Source organism: Chenopodium album, chromosome 15, assembly GCF_948465745.1.
Source record: "Chenopodium album chromosome 15, dcCheAlbu1.1, whole genome shotgun sequence".
Classification (NCBI taxonomy): domain Eukaryota; kingdom Viridiplantae; phylum Streptophyta; class Magnoliopsida; order Caryophyllales; family Amaranthaceae; genus Chenopodium; species Chenopodium album.
In genome coordinates this window covers 52,150,923-52,169,554 of record NC_137848.1, presented here as the reverse complement: position 1 = coordinate 52,169,554, position 18,632 = coordinate 52,150,923, and the positions used below count along the sequence as shown (strand labels likewise).

General features: G+C 32.2%; 2 protein-coding genes across 2 annotated transcripts; both read left to right on the top strand.

Annotated features, from left to right (window-relative positions):
* Nucleotides 1-3,555, top strand: LOC145581421 (S-adenosyl-L-methionine:benzoic acid/salicylic acid carboxyl methyltransferase 3-like). The gene is made up of 4 exons (XM_081638430.1): nt 1-122; nt 385-798; nt 1,638-1,895; nt 3,172-3,555. The coding sequence occupies exons 1-4, from the start codon at nt 36-38 to the stop codon at nt 3,553-3,555; spliced, it is 1,143 nt and encodes a 380-aa protein (XP_081494556.1). The 5' UTR covers nt 1-35.
* Nucleotides 3,556-6,882: 3,327 nt separating this feature from the next.
* LOC145581420 (S-adenosyl-L-methionine:benzoic acid/salicylic acid carboxyl methyltransferase 1-like) lies at nt 6,883-11,198 on the top strand. Its single transcript, XM_081638429.1, has 4 exons — nt 6,883-6,969; nt 8,630-9,040; nt 9,959-10,213; nt 10,840-11,198. The coding sequence occupies exons 1-4, from the start codon at nt 6,883-6,885 to the stop codon at nt 11,191-11,193; spliced, it is 1,107 nt and encodes a 368-aa protein (XP_081494555.1). The 3' UTR covers nt 11,194-11,198.
* The last annotated feature ends 7,434 nt before the right edge of the window (nt 11,199-18,632 follow it).

Here is an 18,632-nt window from a genome sequence, read left to right as displayed (position 1 = left end):
TAACCACATACATTAAAAAGATCGAGGCAAAGAAAATGGTGAGGGAAACTGAGATAGTGCAAGTGCTTTGCATGAAGGAAGGGACTGCTGAACACAGTTATTCAAGAACCGCTTACACGGCGGTAATTTCTTTGACATTATTTTTACTTACTATTCCCTTTGTCCTTCGTCTCATTATTATTATTATTATGTACTCTATTCTAGTACTCCCTCAATCTCATTTTATTTGTATCCGTGATTATTTTATATTAATTACTCCCTTTGTCCAAAAAAAAAAAACCTATTTAGCCGAATTTTAGTTCAAAATGTTCATCTTATTTGCATTAAAATACCCTTCAATGTCAAAATTTATTTATTTTTTTTTTTTGTTTTTTCTTTTTGCAGAGGCAGATACTATCAATGTCAAAATCCAAGAGAGAAAATGTCATAAGGGAGTTCTATTGCATGGAACATCCAACAACCTTATGCATAGCAGACTTGGGATGTTCTTCTTCCGAGCAAAACTGCTTGAGCGGCGTGGTCTATGGGCTCATAGAAACCGTTGATAAGGCTCGTCGAGAACTCGGACATGGCGGCCCTCAAGAGTACCATATTTGCTTGAATGATCTTCCAGGGAATGACTACAACACTGTGTTTAGGTCGGTAACAAGTTTTAAGGATAAGCTTAAGCAAGAAATGGGAGATGGTTATGGACATTGCTTTGTTAATGGTGTTCCTGGCTCTTTCTATGGTAGACTTTTTCCTACCAATAGCTTGCATTTTGTGCACTCCTCCACTAGCCTTCACTGGCTATCTCAGGTCATGATTTGTCTTTTTTAACAACTTATTACCGATAACATATTATTATTATAAATTCTTTTGATTTATGTTGTATGAAATCTATAGTAGTGATGTACTATTGTGCATAATAAGTAAGTTAAAGTTGGTGCAATCATATACGAAGTATACACTAGATAATTATAAAACTTGTTTAAAAAAAAAAAAGAAAAGAAAAGATGATTATAAATTTGGTTTCATTCGGCCTCGCTTAACTTGGTGCTGCAATGTGCACCCAAGTGTTTTCGTGTAATATAGGCCAACAAATTCAACCCCACACCCCCCACCCGACTTGGGAAAATACAAGTTTATTATCACTGATAAACAAATAAAGTTTATCTATTGACATTTTTGTAAATAAATCAACAACTTTCCTTTATTGTGAAACCCGTAAATATTAATTTATTTACAAAAATGACATATTAAGTGGGATTTTTTTGTTGATTTATTTAGTGTACGTTTATCATCATGATTAACATTTTCTGTTTAAACCTTTAGAGAACATAATAATAATAATATATAATTTGTCTAATTTTCTTAAGAACTTACTAATTATCTAGCTAGAATTTCTATTGTTTGGTTTTGTCTTTTAGGAAGTCAACTTTTAAAAATGGGAGAACAAAAACTATTAGAATACAAAGTACATATACTTCGTATTACATTAGCCTTGAATTTCATTATCTTTTGCAAAATGAGGATCAAGTGCTCCCCTTCAAAGCCATATTAGATGATGCACAATGTCTAAGGGAAGAAAGAAGTGTACTGTTTGATTGGATTGCTATACTTGTATTTACAGCCTCAAACTTCGATGTCATTTGCAGGTACCGGAAGGGATAGAAGAGAATAAGAGAAACATTTACATGTCAAAAACAAGCCCTGCAAAAGTGATTAGTAGTTACTATGACCAATTTACGAAGGACTTTTCGATGTTCCTACGTTGTCGTTCCAAGGAAGTGGTAGCTGGAGGAAAAATGGTGCTAACCTTATTAGGAAGACAAAACAACGACCCATGTTATAGCAAGGACTCTGCTTACATGTGGGAGTATCTTGCTAAGGTTCTAAATGATATGGTTTCTGAGGTATATCACATGCATTGATAGATATAAATGTATTGTGGATGATGTACATCTATAGTATTCTAACATATATTAGTTCGTGAGAAGGAGGCTTGGCACAGTTGGCCAAGTCTCTCAAATTCCAGGTGAGAGACCTGGATACGATTCTCATCAAATTCACCATGGGAGGATTTCCCTTATTCTCCCCTGTCAAGGTGTTGTTCACCTTTCCAATTAAAAAAAAAAAAAAAAAAAAAAAAAAAAAAAAAAAAAAAAAAAAAAAAAAAAACTTATGTTAGTACGTAGTATATTATTATATATAACGATACATTGTCCAAAAGACACATTATAACTATTAGTATGTCTGCACGTGTTACCAACAAAATGTTGACTCACTTAATAAGACTCTCACCTTAGATTCTAGAGGTTTGGGGTTCGAATTAATCCTACCAAGTGAGGATATTTGGCGGTAAGAATTCTCTTACCATCCCCTCTACTCCCAAGTGACTGGCCTGCAAATACTGGACCAAAAAAATCATGATGCTTGAGGTCTGGTCAGGGTCCTCCTTAGTACATAAAAAAAAAAAAAAACTATTAGTACGTGTTATTGTAGGTAGCTTAATTATTCACTGTAACATGCAATAAATTTTAAGGTTTTTTTATCAGAAACTACCTAATACAACCTAAAATTTGTGAGAAACCACCTAATAAAAAAAATGTTGTAAGAAACTACCTTATAAAAGGTAAAATGTTGTAAGGTACTACCTTTGGCCGAATTTCCACCGTTAATCTAATGTTAAGGCGTTGACCTACCTAAAAACACCCCCAAAACCACCATAGAGGTTGCTTTTCAAGGTGGTAAGGTTATTTTTGGGGTGGTTAGAAGATATTCCAAGTTGGTGAGGGTAGTTTAATTTTGTGATTCGGGATGTTGATTTTTGGGGTTAGAGGTGGTGGTTTTGAGATTGGAGGGTGGTTTCGGCTTGGTGAAGGCAACTTCAAGTAGGTTGTGTTGGTTTTGGGGTGAAAGCGGTGGTTTTGGAGGTGTTTTGAGGTGGGTTATTGGTGGATTTCTGGCGGAAGTAGTATTTTACAACAATTAACATTTTGTTAGGTATTTTCTTACAACATTTTACCTTTTATTAGGTAGTTTCATACAAAATTTGGACTTTATTAAGTAATTTTTAACAAAAAGTCCTAAATTTTATTTACATGCATATGAGTACAAATGTGCAGTGTTATCGTTAGCTCGATAACATTTAGTAATTACGGAGGATGGGTGTATGTACATATTGTGCAGGGTTACGTAGAAGAAGAGAAGCTAAACACATTCAACATCCCCATTTATACACCATCACCCTCGGAACTCGAGTATTTGGTGACTAAGGAAGGATCTTTTGCTCTCAATGAAGCTTATACTTTCAAAGTGATTAGTTGGGATTCGAATGATGATCATAAGATAGGTTGCTCAATTGACAATATAAATCGCGATGATGCTATGAATTTACAAGCATCATGCATGAGAGCCGTGGCTGAAACCTTAATTAGTAGCCATTTTGGGGAAGCAATCATCGACGAGGTATTCCGAAGATTTAAAGAAATTGTTCTTGCCTTATTGGCCAAAGAGAAGACTGTCGTAACTAATGTTACTATATCCTTGACAAGAAGGGGCGGACAAAGGTGATGACTATGTACGTATACCTAAAATTCCTACAAACTGAGGAATTCTTTTGTTTGTCATGCTAATACGTAGTAAATGACTTGGTTGCTACATTAATTTTAATAAAAAGGGACATGGTCAACATGCATCTTATTGCACGTACTTTATGGTCAACATGCATGTTATTGCATTAATTCTAATGTTATTGGACGTACTTTATATCTCCTATTGTTTATATATATATATATATATATATATATATATATAAGGGAAAAAAAAATATTATCTCCGTTTTTAAAAGTTCAACTCATTTACATTTATTTGATCAAAATAAAATAACTTTGACTATATATTATGATTTATTCAATAATAGACATAAACTAGTATGGTGGATCTTATTAGATTCCCCTTATTAATTATAAAAATATCAACTTTGTGTAATTTTCACTTATACACAGTCAAAAATATTTATAGTCAAAGATGTTCATTGGATACCATGCAAATACAAATAATGGAAACATTGAACTTGGTTAAAATTAGTTGCATTATTAAGAATGCATGATACCTAAATATCTTAATTCTCCTAAATCTATCACAGTAGATCACATATATCTTTTCAAAATAATATTTCATATGATAATATTCTCATAATATATCATATCACAATATATATTTATATCTCAATACCATCCCTCAAACTGGAGCTTGTAGATCTAAACGATCAACTTAGACAATAAAATAAATTTTTGCATTAGGTCATCATCAAGCAGTTAATCACTCTTCATAAACGAACTCTCGCTTTAATATTCTTTTATTCCCCCTGTTGAGAACGTCAATCTTTTCGAATCCATTAATAAACAAATAAGCAGGAAGCTCATTCTTTTCGAACTATATCAATACAATGGGAACGTCTTTCTTTTCGAACCTGTCATTTTTTTCTTCTTTTCTCACACTATCACTCTCGTGTTTTTCCCCCTCTCCTACTTTTTCTTCTTCTCTCACACGATTACTCAAATAGTTAAATTAGTTGCATTATTAAGCACGTACTGACCTTGGTTAAATTAGTTGCATTGTACTCCAGTATGTCCACTATATATGTCACAATGATGAAATTATCTGTTAAATATGGGTATGGGCCGCAATTGTAAATCAAGAGATAGAGTCGACTTCACAAGTCCAAAGGACGTTTCATTCCAAAATCATATGGCTATAGGAGGAGTATGTAGCCCCTTATTAGGCTTATAAAGTGATTAACTCTCTCTTCTTAAACCAATACGGGACACTTACATGTGGTGATACTTAAGAGGTCTATTTTTCAACATCTTCCGTGGTCATTTTACAAACGATTCCTATTTTATTTTGCGTTACCTAGTTCTCCTTATTGTTGTTGTTATTGTTATTACTAGTATTAATTGATGTTATCCTTGAGCTTTTTACTTGTTAGTTTTCACATTGGCCCTCCTAATTTTTTTGTCCAAGATCAGCCACTGCTTTGTCCAATGTTAAAGGGTTTACTTCTTTAGTGTTATAGGGGTTACTAGGTGAGTATTACAGAGGTTAATTGATTAGTGTTATAGGGGTTAATTTGTTCTTCTATAAGTGGCTACACAGTGTGGTCAGCCACACACAAAATGGATTGGTTAGATTTTACAAATTGTGCACGTCAATTTCCTCTTCTTTAGTTTTTTCTTAGCTCATCTTGTATACACTGTGTATACAACATAAATATGTCCTCTTTAAATTTACTTTATTATATACTCCCCCTGTCTCGAAAAGAACGACCCTTTTGGGTTGATTTCATGGGTATTAAGAAAGTTAAATAAAAGGAAATAAAAGTATATTGGAAAGATAAATTTACATGGGGTTTCTTAAAAAGTAGAGAGAGAAAGTATTAAAAATATATGAAAAAACAAAATTTTATATGGGGAAGCTAATTTTGCACAAATATTATTGTAATTTGGTGGGTATTTTAATGCAAATGGGTTGATCATTTTAGGACTAAAATTAGGCCAAAAGGATCGAACTTTTAGGGACGGTGAGAGTATTTAATAGATATAAATACACTTGTTTAACACGTTATTTAATAAGTTAGTTTGATAAGATTAATGATTTAATTTCTTCAAAAAAAAAAAAAGGATTAATGATTTAATGGACCAATTAATCAAAATTAATTAAAACCATTATGACACGCTAACTTATATGGCCCTATTTTCTTTCAAAAAAAAAAAAAATATATGGCCCTATTTTGTTCCAACAAATTAATTAACCTTGCCTTACTTATGATCAGCTCTATTATTAGATTGTATATGAATCTATTTGCCTCATACAAACGACCCAACATGGGCTCGGGGTTGAAGTTCAAGGGCGATATATGCACCCTAATATAAGCTAGTTGCGGGTTCCGGACACCATGTGGTTCCCAATGGGGGTTTGAGGAAAACTATCCTGAAATTATTTTCGAGAGTTACTCCATTTTGTTTTGTATGTAATTTGTATTTCCCAAGTTTTCTTTTATTTGCGCGAAACACCTTCATGACATATATTTGAGGAAGAGATTAGGTGATGTAAATAAACAAATTAATCAAAATAATTATATACATTGTATCTAACCCTTCTCTATTCTTAACTTGGTGTTAGAATTATATTAATAAAAAAAAAGTCATTACTTGCTTACCTATTCTAATCAACTCCCAAAAAACGTGCCCAAATACCATGTATTGCAAGTATAAGAGAACATAGGAAGTATTTCATCTTAATATTTACTAGTATTAATTTTACTCTTAAATGTTGCTAGTATATACGAAGTACATGTTATTAGTAAACCGCATACAATTGTATGCTCATTTTTCTTTAATGGAAAGGTAAATAAGAAGTTAGAATAGTCTTCTCTTAAGACTATATATGCCGTAATTTGTCGGAAAAAATAAAAATAAAAAATTTACGATATATCTATGAATGTATTGATATCTTGGTGTGCTTGCATAAAATAGTCCAAAGAAGCAACTTAGTTTGCTAGTCTATTACCCTCACTATAAATGTATCGCAAATCAACATAAGTAAAATTTCGAATAAGCTTTTATCATATATCATATATATGATAAGAAATGATCTACTTATTGTAAATGGGAACACAAATAAATATTGTCATATCTTATTAATTTTTTTTGTGGTACTGAATAGTTATGTCCCAAGGCTAAAAAAAATGAAGAACCTTTACTATAAATAATGGTCACATTTACAAGGTTATAGCACATTTTTTTTTTCGCATAGCTCATTCAAAGGTTATAACACGTTAAAAAGAGGCATAGTGTCACGTAAGAGTAAGGAAGGAAAAGAGGAGAGAAAGAGAAAATGGTTATGGCAACTGAGTTGAAGCAAGTCTTTCGCATGAACGAGGGTACTAATGATACCAGCTACGCAAAAACGTCGTACATTCAGGTAGTTAGCTAGTCTTTTTGTTGCATGTCTGATCATAAAGGCATTTTTAAATCTTTACATAGTATCATACGGAGTTTCTGGCTACGTGATTGTTATGTCACGAAATAATTATACATTTACATTCAAAGTATTTTACAAGCTTCTAAATTTCTAGTATAAGACCTTGTTCTTTTCACCTTATTTTCACTTATTTCAGGAAAAATAAGTTCAGATAAGGGTTAATAAGTTCAGATAAGTTGTGATAAGGGTTAATCAGGGCTACCCAATTTCAATTTATAACTAAAATAAGTTTTAATAAGAGCTAATAAGTTTAGATAAGATCAGATAAGTTCAGATAAGTACAAATTAGGTTAATAGAACGCACCCGTAGTCTTTAATGATTAACCTACAATGGTAATGATTAAGCAATAAAAATTAGTATAATGATAATCATTTCAAAGATGACAATTATAACAATTTCAAAAAAAAAAAAAAAAAAAAATGAGTACCATAAAATTACATATTTTTGTGTTGTGTGAGGTTCACAAATTTCACACGGTGAGGTTCAAAGACTTCCTCACGACTATACACTGCTAAAGTGCTAATAGCCAAGCAAGTTAAAATTCTCTTTGAATTGTCATAGATAGCGCTGAGCAAAACTACCCGAAAAATCAAAAACCCAAAAAATCGATCCGTAACCATTCCGAAAATTAGGGTACCCGATCCGATAACCATAAAGGTTCGGGTACCCGTTCTGATTATTTGTTATCGGGTATGATATTGGGTATCATTTTAAAATTAATGGTTACCCGTCCGATCCGATAAATATTTTTTTGCTTTATTTCCCTACTTAAATCTATTTTTTTTAAAAATCTAAACTCTTACTTTACTTCATAATTACTTAATAATATCAATGATTAGTAATATTATTAATAATTTGGTCAAAATCATATGATATTGTTGTTAATTAGTGGTAAATTATATCATAATAACTACATAATTAAGTTTAATTATCATTATTGGATATCTTATTGGGTACCTGATAACCGATCTGAAAATCCAGATACCCGAACTTATCAGTTCGGGTTATGGATATTATTTTTAGGAATTTTGGTTATCGGGTACCCGAACCGTTAGTACTAACGGTACGAGTACCCGTCCCATGCTCACCCCTCACAGATGTGGTGAAAAATAAGGCTGGGTCGCTGGGCCATGCCTAAGCATTAAATTCCATGACCGAATTCATAACATAAAGTTGGTCTGTTGGACTAGTCAGGCAAAATAAACTTTTGAGTTTTTTTTAGCCAAGTTCAAGTTTTTAACTGAAATTCTAAAACTAGTGTATGATGCAGACAATGCTCAGAGATACTAGTTCATATTTGTTTAGTTACTAATTATATTCGAGTGAAAGATATATGTAAGCACTATTATCTTATCAAGTTAACTATATTTTTGTTTGATAGTAAAACACAATAAATGAATAGTTAGCTATAATGACAAGACCTGTAACTTAATACTTGTTTGATAGTAAAACATTTTAAAAAGTAACACGTGACACATATTCTGTTTTGGAAACACTTTTTAATATATAATATAAAGTATAGATGTGTTTTTAGAGATGACAAACCAGCATATTTTCCGGGGTAATGCTCACTAATAAAGAATTTGAATTTTGATACAGCAGAAGCAGGTATTAACATTAACAAAACCATTGAAAGAACAAGCTATAAGGAAGTCATATTGCAAGAATCTCCCAAAAACAATGTGCATAGCTGGCTTAGGTTGTTCCTCCGCCGAGCTGAATACCTTGAGTTTGATCACCGAGCTTATAGACACCGTCGAAAAGGCACGTCGAAAGCTCGGAAGCAAGCCTCAAGAGTATCAAGTCTACTTGAATGATCTTCCAGGAAATGATTTTAACACAATCTTTAGGTCATTGGGAAATTTTGAAGATAAGCTTAAGAACAAAATGGGAGATGAATTTGGACATTGTTTTGTGAGTGGTGTACCTGGCTCTTTCTATGGTAGACTTTTTCCTTCAAACCACCTGCATTTTGTCCACTCCTCCTATAGTGTCCATTGGTTGTCTAAGGTGATGTCTCTATCTATCTATCTTTTTTTTTTTTTCACTTGTATTATTGCTTTAACCACTTTAATTTTGTCCATATATTTTTTAGTAAGAAAAACAAACATTTTTTTTGCTATATTTTTATTTCAAATTAAACAACTACATATATAGACAGATTAGATTGATCCATAAAATTTGAAGGGTCAAGATTGAAAACAATTACAATGGCTATATTTTTATTTTATCCATTGAAAAGTCTTCCCAATTGTAATATGATGTTAATAATGAGATGGAAATTTTAATTTCAAGTCACATATGGTTGTATTTCTTAAAGCATATATAACATAAAATAATTGTTGTAAATTTGAATTCAATATAATTCGGAAAATATCATAATGAAATCAGGTCATTTAGATTAAGTTAACTCATTATTATAATTCAAAGAAAAGTCATACACAATGTTCAATCACACTCTTACTTTTAGGTCGATTAAGTATTAGTTCAATTCAATCATGCCTTGATAAATACTTTCTCTATTCTTTTTTAGTTGACATGCTTCTTTTATTAACTTTGTCATAGCACAAGTTTAACAACGAATATCTATAATAACTAACAACAAATAAAAATTATAAAATGTTGATATTATAAAAATATAGTAAGGCGATTTTAACAAAATCCTACACATATATATGACTAAGTTTTATCATAATTACAAATAAAAAAACGTGTCAAAAAAAAAAAAAAAAAAAAAAAAAAGGTCATACTGTCATAGTCATGTCTAATGTCATTCTTATTGCGTTGTCGATCTATATTCAGTCCATAGAAATCAAGGCATTCAAATCCAACTAGATCAATTAGTTACGTGTACGATGTTGATAGTTTGGATTTTAATCAATTTGGCCCGACAAAGTTTTTATTTGGTGTTTGATGATTTTGAAACAGATACCAAAAGGGATAGAGAACAACAAGGGAAATGTTTACATATCAAAGACTAGTCCCTCTAATGTGGTTAAAGCTTACTCTGATCAATTTGAAAATGATTTTACAACGTTTTTAAGGCATCGTTCCGAAGAAGTAATAGTAGGAGGGATGATGGTGCTAACAATGTTGGGAAGAAAAACCGAAGAACTATATAGCAAGGAATCATGCTACATGTATGACCTTCTTGCTACAGCTCTCAATAGTATGGTGTTTGAGGTACGTGTTCATAACACACCTTTTCTTTATTTTTTCCCTTACATGATAAACGTATTAGTTGATATATGATGCTAGTAATTGATAATATAAGATATAATATTTTAAATGTGATGGCAATAAAATTACGTGTAATTGTGTATAAGCGAATTTAAGTATATATATAAAAATGCAAATACTCTCATATATATTAGAAGTGATTATTGCACAAAAAAAATAATGATTGATTGAAATTATATATATGATGCTATAATAGAATTATTTAAAATATATAGATGCATGAAATTATAAATGTAAATGGTACGTGATTCACTTGTAACAAGAATTACTTTGTATAGAGTAAGATTATCAAGCATAATTAAATTTTCTATCCAAATAATAGAGATAATTGTAAGTAAAGATTAAATTTTGATTAGATTCATTAGAAAAATGACTAAGGTGGAGTGCAATTTGTTGCATTGTGTACAATTAACATGAACAAATGTATATGTACTTCTACATAATAACCAATAGATCGATTAATTAACGTTAAGTCATGTGACAAATTAAAGCCTACGATAATCTTCCTTACGAATCAAAGAATTTAGAACTATTCGATAAAAAATTATACAATGTACGTATGTTTGCAGGGTTTAATAGACGAAGAGAAGTTAATTACATACAACATCCCTCAATACCCTCCATCAGCAGCAGAGTTGAGCAATTTGGTTGAGAAAGAAGGATCTTTTAGTTTCGATCAAGTTCATGTTTGTGATGTTAGTTGGGAAGCAAACGAATGCTATAAGTATTCTTCAAAGGATTCCGATCATTACGACTTTTATAAGTGCATGAGATCTGTGGTTGAGCCCTTACTCACAAGTCATTTCGGCGAAGCCATCATTGAAGAGATTTTCAAGAGATACAAGGAGCTCATTCAAAATGCAATGGCCTTGGAAAACAATGTGTTCATTAACGTTACCATATCCCTCACTAGAAAGGGATAATTAGTAATTCCCATCGACAAAATCTAAATATATTTAATTATCTTTTGTACGTTGTACTCATAATAAATTTTACATTGATATTAATGTATGAAATTAGAGTTGTGGATTAGCTTCTTATGTTTTCCTTATCGGAGTTCATTCTTGCTAGTATTTTCAAATACTCCGTATATATGTATGAAATTAATAAACATGCAAAATATTGTGCTTTAATTTGATTATATAAGTCATGATGCAGGTAATCAAATAATTTTGCATCGGAATTGCATACTGTTTGCCAAGGAAAACTTATAAGTAGCCGGAATATTCATTTAGGACTTAATAAATTAAATAGAATTTGAAAATCTTTTTAAATATAAATAATTATTGTTATCTTGTTTCAATTAAATGAAACATTTTCCATCCCCAAAATGTAGGATATCATGTGGAAAAGTGGACTTTGATTATATAATTAACAAGGAATCTTAATCTTAAGGCTATAAAAAGGCCGTGAATAAATAGATTGGAACACATCTATCAAAAAAAAGAAATTTAAGAGTGTATATTTAGCTAAGCAACATAGACTATAAGATAAAATTGATAATGGCAAAGAGACAGGTTTATGTTCTCCCGCTTCTTATTGTTGCAATCATTCTGATGGCGGCCACTCATGAAGTGGCCGCTACGTGCCAAGATGTTGGTCAGGATTGTGCAAAACTCTACAAGTCGTGTTGTGGAAACCTATTAAGTTGCAGTGGTTGGTTTTCGGGTTTTTGCGAGCCGTGCCCATCACCTGGCCAGTCTTGTAATCTTTTTAATCAATGTTGCCCTGGCCTTAGTTGCAGCGGCACATTTTCGGGTATATGCCAATTCACATCAATTTAATGCTTCGTACTTAACTAGATAAGTACGTACCAATTCGATCGATCTACAAGTTCCTTGTACCTATTTGATCGATCTGCGTACAAATTTCATTGTTGTCTGTTTTATTAAATTTGTATGTCTAAATAAATTTACTACTCCTAGTAAATGGGAGATCAAGTAGCTTAGTACTCTAATAAATATATAATGAGACCTTTCCCGGTCATTTAGAAGGGTACTACTACTATCATTATTGTACGCAAATTGTACGTTGTAAGTGGTGTTGTTTCTTTTCGTTATCAATAAAGAAAAGGAGTCGATTTTCGTGTTCTAAATTTTTTCAGAGTATTCATTTGTTCATATAAGTCAAAATATTTTATTTTTTTCCCGTCAATAAAATAAAATAAAATAAAATATTAAAAATCTTAAGCTAGTAACTACACCCCATTGTTGCACATCTTGATGATTAGGTTTGGCAAGAAAATTAGCTTTGTAGAGCTAATTAGCTTGGCAAATATTTGTTAGATAAAAAATATTATTAATTTAAAAATAAATTAATTTACAACTAGTTTAACCATTGGAGCAATAAATAGCTTGAATTGTTGTAGCTTAAAAAGATGATGTGGCATGCCAAGCTATTAAATAAATTAGCCAACCATTGTAGTTGCTCTAACACAACCATTTATGTCTTATAATCCTTTTAAAAAACAATTATATATTTGTAATTTACCATAAATATATTCAGATGGAGTTGGGTAGATTCATCTTGATTCTTGATATATTTATTTTCAATATATTACTCCACTTTTTATAACTTTTCCACATAGATAATGAGAAATATTTACAGTCAAAATTGTGCCTTTATAAATGTTAAAGTCCACGTGTTACACTTCTTGATCAGTACTTTTTTAGCCAACACTTTTTTACTTTTAACGCTATTTTCCAAATTCTTCTTAATTTTAACTTAGTTTTTTCTGATTTATATAAGTATGATAATGTACAGTGAAGCGGGATTTATTGATAATTAGAAAGACTAATAGGAGAACTTTCAGAAAAGATTTATGTTAATTTTTTTTTAATAAAAAAAGAGCCGAAGGAGTATATATTTATAGCCCTCGCATTCAACGGGGCAATAAAAAAACCCTGGTTAATTAAACAGTACATATAAAATATAATCGCAACGTGATTAGACCCAACTTCATAGAAGTGCACCTCATGACGTTGCCAATTCATCTCCATGTTGAACAAGGGTGATAGGTGCGTTGACTTTTATTAGTTTAATTTAATAAAGGATACTTTTGTAATTCTACGTAATTTAAAATCTTATATAAATAGATTAAATCCAAGTAATTATATCACCCACAATATTTCCTAAAAAAATAAAAATAAATCACCCGCAATATTGCTAACATATGATGAAGATGAAGAAAAATAATGAGGCCCTCCTGTTCATCGTTGCCTGCATTATAATCATGGTTGTATCAACTAACGCGGCTGCCCTGTATTCCGATAAAAGGCAGTTGCTTACGCACTTAGGCTTAGGTATAAGCGATGATGCACCGTGCCAAGGAGCCGGGGAGGCTTGTGGTATTGTAAGAAGATCATCTCAACCAAAAGCTTAAACTCATGGTTGAGGCCCAAAAATATGTTTTATACTCTATCACTCCCCCTCACATGAAAGGCCCTTTGGGCTTGAAATGTGGATGCAACACAGGCCCACCCATACCTGATGCGAATTAATTCCACTTTAAAGGAGGAGCGAATGAGATTCGAACCCGTGACCTTTGTGTCACGCTGGCTCTGATACCATGTTAGAGGACCATCTCAACCAAAAGCTTAAGCTCGTGGTTGAAGCCCAAGAATATGTTTTATACTCTATCAGGTACCGATTTTCCCTATTGCCCCGATTATTCGTGTGACAAAGAGGATTGGGGTACCTGCCTATAGATCCGTGTAATTCATCTCTGTGCATCCCTAACACTTTGTTTGGATAGAAGAAAATGGAAGGAAAAGAAGGGAAGGGAAAGGAAGGGGAACACACTTTCTTGTTTGGGTAAAAAACTGAGGGAAGGAAGGGAAAGGAGAGGGAGGGATCCATTTTCCCTCTTTCTTTAATAAGCATAATCCCTCCAAAATAGGAGAGATTTGGAGGAAAAATGGAGTTCACCTCCCCCTCCCTTTCTTTCCCCTCCCCTTCCTCCTATTTTCCTTCTCATCTTTTCCATCCTTATTTGCTATCCAAACAAAGCGTAAGTTGATTTTGATGATCGAGTTTGCTTAAGTCAAAAGTAGAAAGAATAGAAATAATCCGAGTGAGTTTAGGAGTACATTTTTTTTTTTTTGAGAAAAAGTTTAGGAGTACATGGTCGTGTGTATGTACGTAGTACTCCTGAAATGAGACTACCAGTATAGTGATCTGTTAGAGATATGATTGAGTATATAAATCGATTTTGAAATTCAACCAAAAGTTTAATCTGAAGGTTGAGATCCATGAATATGTTTTGTACTCTATCATAATCTCTATCATGTGTTAGTTTGATTCAAACAAAGTGTGCCTTTATTTTTTCATTTATTGAGTTTACAACCTAGTTTTTGTAAACCAAAACAGGAACACTGGTTTTTTTTTAATTTATTTATTTATTTTATTTATTTATTTATTAATCATTTATTTATTTATATAGTATGAAAATCAATTATGTGCTTTAACCATGAAATAACGAACTATTTATTACGGAGTCACTTAATTCTATAACCCTCATAGCAAAGTCTTGAATTTTTATTGTATTTTATATTAATAATTAAGTAATCATTGAATATGATTAGAGGCAACTTCAAAGACGAAGGGCAACGCCAACCTCAGCTCATGATATATATTGCTAGCTCTGATCACGCCCACGTAGTTAATTAATTAGACACTAATTATAATTTTTGAAGATGTGTTGACATTATTTACTAATTTTTATTAAATAAAGATATACGTAATGTACGACATTAATTTGGAGATTATATAAATGTTGGATTGATTCAAAGTATTTCCTATATTTTAGGATAAGGATTGTTGAATATTGATTTGTTCCAATTAATAGTAGAATGCTATGTTGATTTATTAAGTTGTTGAGTTAGTGGTGTAAAATGTGGGACCATGTTTACCCACTTAATTTGTTAGTTGCTATTTTATAGTTTGTTAGTGGCATTATGTAAGTCTATTTATATGGCTTAATATTTTCAATTTCTTATTGAATATAATCAGATTGATAAATATATTTATCTCATATCTCTCTCGTTATAGTTTCTACATGGTATCAGAGCTTCAGGTTAGATCTGGGAATGAGAGAGATGAAAAAAAGAGAGAGAGAGAAAGAGAGAGAAGAGAGTGTTAAATAAAAAAAAAATTAAGTATGAAAACAAGCAACGCAACTTGATTTCATTGTTTGTCAGCAATTAAAAAAAATGAGTGAAATTTTTTTAAGTGAGCGTATTTGTGTTTAACCATGGATGTAATGGTTGGTTTGTTGTGTTGTTGGGTTCCCTTTTAGCCCATGAAAAGGGATTTAATCCAGTAAAAAAGAAGGCGAAAAATTGTTTTTAGGTAAAGATCGTATAATCTTTACGAGTGCGGAAGTCGTAATCAACGCAGAGACAGTTTTCAAGATAATACCAAAGATTTTTGGTATGATGCAAAGGTGGCATGGTCAATTGAAGGACAATGTCAAAGAGAGTTTATGGAGAAATGTTCTCCATTGAATGTAAGTTTGATGATAACGTGCATCAACAAGATCGAGAAATTGATGAGAAGTGCCAATAAAAAAAATGTCAAGGTTTGGCTGTGCGGAGAGAAATGCTCCGATGATATTGTATTGGTGATAATGTGCATCAACAAATTATGTGTAGGTGATGAGATGTGCATCACAAATTAAAATGTCTAGCAAAGATGTTATGAAATTAGAAGAGGAAGATTGCAAGTTCTTCCATAGTCGAGTGTGTGGTTAAGTATTCGTGTTGAGATCAAAATATGTCAAATTCAAGTTGAAGTCCATTGCAATATGAAATGTTAAAGTCAGTAACAAAGTTTAATTTAGTGGATTGTATTTGACTTTGAATCAAGGGGAAATGTTGGATTGATTCAAAGTATTTCCTATATTTTAGGATAAGAATTGTTGAATATCGATTAGTTTCAATTAGTAATAAAATGCTATGTTGATTTTATTAAGTTGTTGAGTTAGTGGTGTAAAACGTGGGACCATGTTTACCCACTTAATTTGTTAGTTGCTATTTTATAGTTTGTTAGTGGCATTATGTAAGTCTATTTATATGGCTTAGTATTTTCAATTTCTAATTGAATATAATCAGATTGATAAAAATATTTATCTCTTATCTCTCTCTTTATAGTTTCTACAGGGACATGATCTATAGACAAAACACTTAAAGGATAAGAAAAATAATGAATAACACGTCACCAGTCACCACAGAAAAAAAGAAATGATCAATTAGTTGTGTTAAGAATAAATGATCAAAATTATTTCCTCTATTCCAATGATTTTTTAAAATTTCCGTAGGGAATGTAAGCCATTTTATCCGTTATTAGGGCTTGTGACGGCCGATGCTTCAAAGCGGGCACAAGCGGAACCGACGAGGAAAGGCGTCTCTTGAAGGTTTCTTAGTTTGGTGGGGGATGCTTCAAGACAAGGCAAGCACAATATCTATAAAGGCTTAAACAACAACACAAGTCTTAAAGCAAGGCAAAGGGGTAGGGAGCTTAGATTCAATAACCATTCGCTCCCTATAGAGCTTTATATAGTATTAGTGAAGAATTACAAGTGAACGTTGAAATGACAGTAACACAATAATTCTCCCTAGAGCCTAAAAAGTGAAAAGAAAGACTTAAAAGACAATACATGAAGGAAAATACAATAAAAAGGGAAGGGTTACATAGAGAAAGAGGTGGATTCTATATGTTGCGATATTAAAGAAATGCTTAATTTTCTTGATACGATTAACTCGAGACAATGATTCAACAAGATATCACAATATGACTGTTTTTTCTTGTACTCCATATATGGAAATAATTTAGGTAACGTTTGGTACGAACATTAGAAACAGAATGGATATGAAATGATAATGGTTTATAAATTAAAGTTGAAGTGGTAGATTAGTGATATGATGATCCTTGATTATGTAACTAGTTGATGAATTTTGTCAAAAGGTATTAGCGGATCTTTAGATTATTAAGTGGACTAGTGAATGAAGGCATCATATATTTTTGTTAAGGAAAATTTTCAACGGTGACCCCCAACTTCTGCTACGCACATATGGTGATCCTCTTGAAAATTAAATATACAAAATGACCTTAGTTAAGATTTTTATCTCACTCATAACCTTATTTTATTAAATAGTTAATTAAAATTAACTATGTTAGATTTATATTAAAAAAAAACTTTAAAAAAAAAAACTAAAATAATTCACCCAACCACCAAAAACCAGCCGCCCCAACCAGCCGGCCACCATCTCCCTTCCCGGCAAGACTACCCCGACCACCCTCATACTGCCCCAAACCATGACCACCCCCAAACCACCGAACCCAAACCACGACCACGACCACCCCAAATCACCGAACACAAAACCACGACACCCCGACCACTCCCAAATCGCCGAACTTAGAACCCCAACCACCCCCTGATCGCTGAACCCAAGCCACGACCACCCCAGACCACCGATCCTCCCTCTCTCTCTTTCTTCTCTGCCCTCTCCTTTACCCTATCTCTCTTTACCTTATGCCTTCTCCGATCCCCGCCCTGAATCGAAACCTCAAACCCTAAACCAACCACCCCTCCTCGACCAAAAAACCAACCCCACGGCCTATGGCTGCGAGAATCGAAGGTTAGAGATAGAGGAGAGAGATTGTGAGGATCGGTGGTTTGGGTATTTTGGTGGAGGAAAGGGTGGAGGCGATAGTTCGGTGGTTTGGGGTGGTTGTTGTTTGGGTTCGGTGGGTAGAGATGTTGCTGGCTTGGGGATGAAGGTGGAGGTGGTGGCTGGGTTGGTGGTTTTTCTTTTTAGCTTTTTTTTTTTAAAATTAACCATAGTTAGTTTTTTTAAAAATAAATAACACTCATTAATGTCATAAGTGAGATAAATTTTTTGATTAGGGTCATTTTGTATAATAAAAAAAAAAAGAGGTCACCATTGATGCGTAGCAAAAGTTGAGGGTCACCATTGAGAATTTCCCTTTTCTTAAGTATCAAACTTCTCCTTATATTTCCCTATTTTCTCTCTTTTTATACTTTTTTTCTTACAATGAAAACAAAATTCTATATATTACGTATATAACTTCCTTTAACTACAACAGATACAATGGTTAGAAGTCATTCTCATTCTTTACCTCTCTTTAATTATCAAACTCTAAAATAAGTTTATTTAATAGATATTCGTATTAGATTAAAGTTGGTGGCTATTAATTAACAGAAACGTCATAACATTTAGTAGGGTCATCAACTTTGAAGTTTAATTATAAAAGATAACTAAAATATGAACTAATTAAAGAGCACAAACACAAAACAAAACAAAACAAAACAAACAAAAACTTTTTTTTTTTTTTTTTTTTT

Coding starts and splice junctions, on each gene's coding strand:
- LOC145581421 (XM_081638430.1), top strand. CDS start 36: ATGGTGAGGGAAACTGAGATAGTGCAAGTGCTTTGCATGAAGGAAGGG. Junction 123..384: donor CAAGAACCGCTTACACGGCG/GTAATTTCTTTG, acceptor TTCTTTTTGCAG/AGGCAGATACTATCAATGTC. Junction 1,896..3,171: donor TAAATGATATGGTTTCTGAG/GTATATCACATG, acceptor CATATTGTGCAG/GGTTACGTAGAAGAAGAGAA.
- LOC145581420 (XM_081638429.1), top strand. CDS start 6,883: ATGGTTATGGCAACTGAGTTGAAGCAAGTCTTTCGCATGAACGAGGGT. Junction 6,970..8,629: donor CAAAAACGTCGTACATTCAG/GTAGTTAGCTAG, acceptor ATTTTGATACAG/CAGAAGCAGGTATTAACATT. Junction 10,214..10,839: donor TCAATAGTATGGTGTTTGAG/GTACGTGTTCAT, acceptor GTATGTTTGCAG/GGTTTAATAGACGAAGAGAA.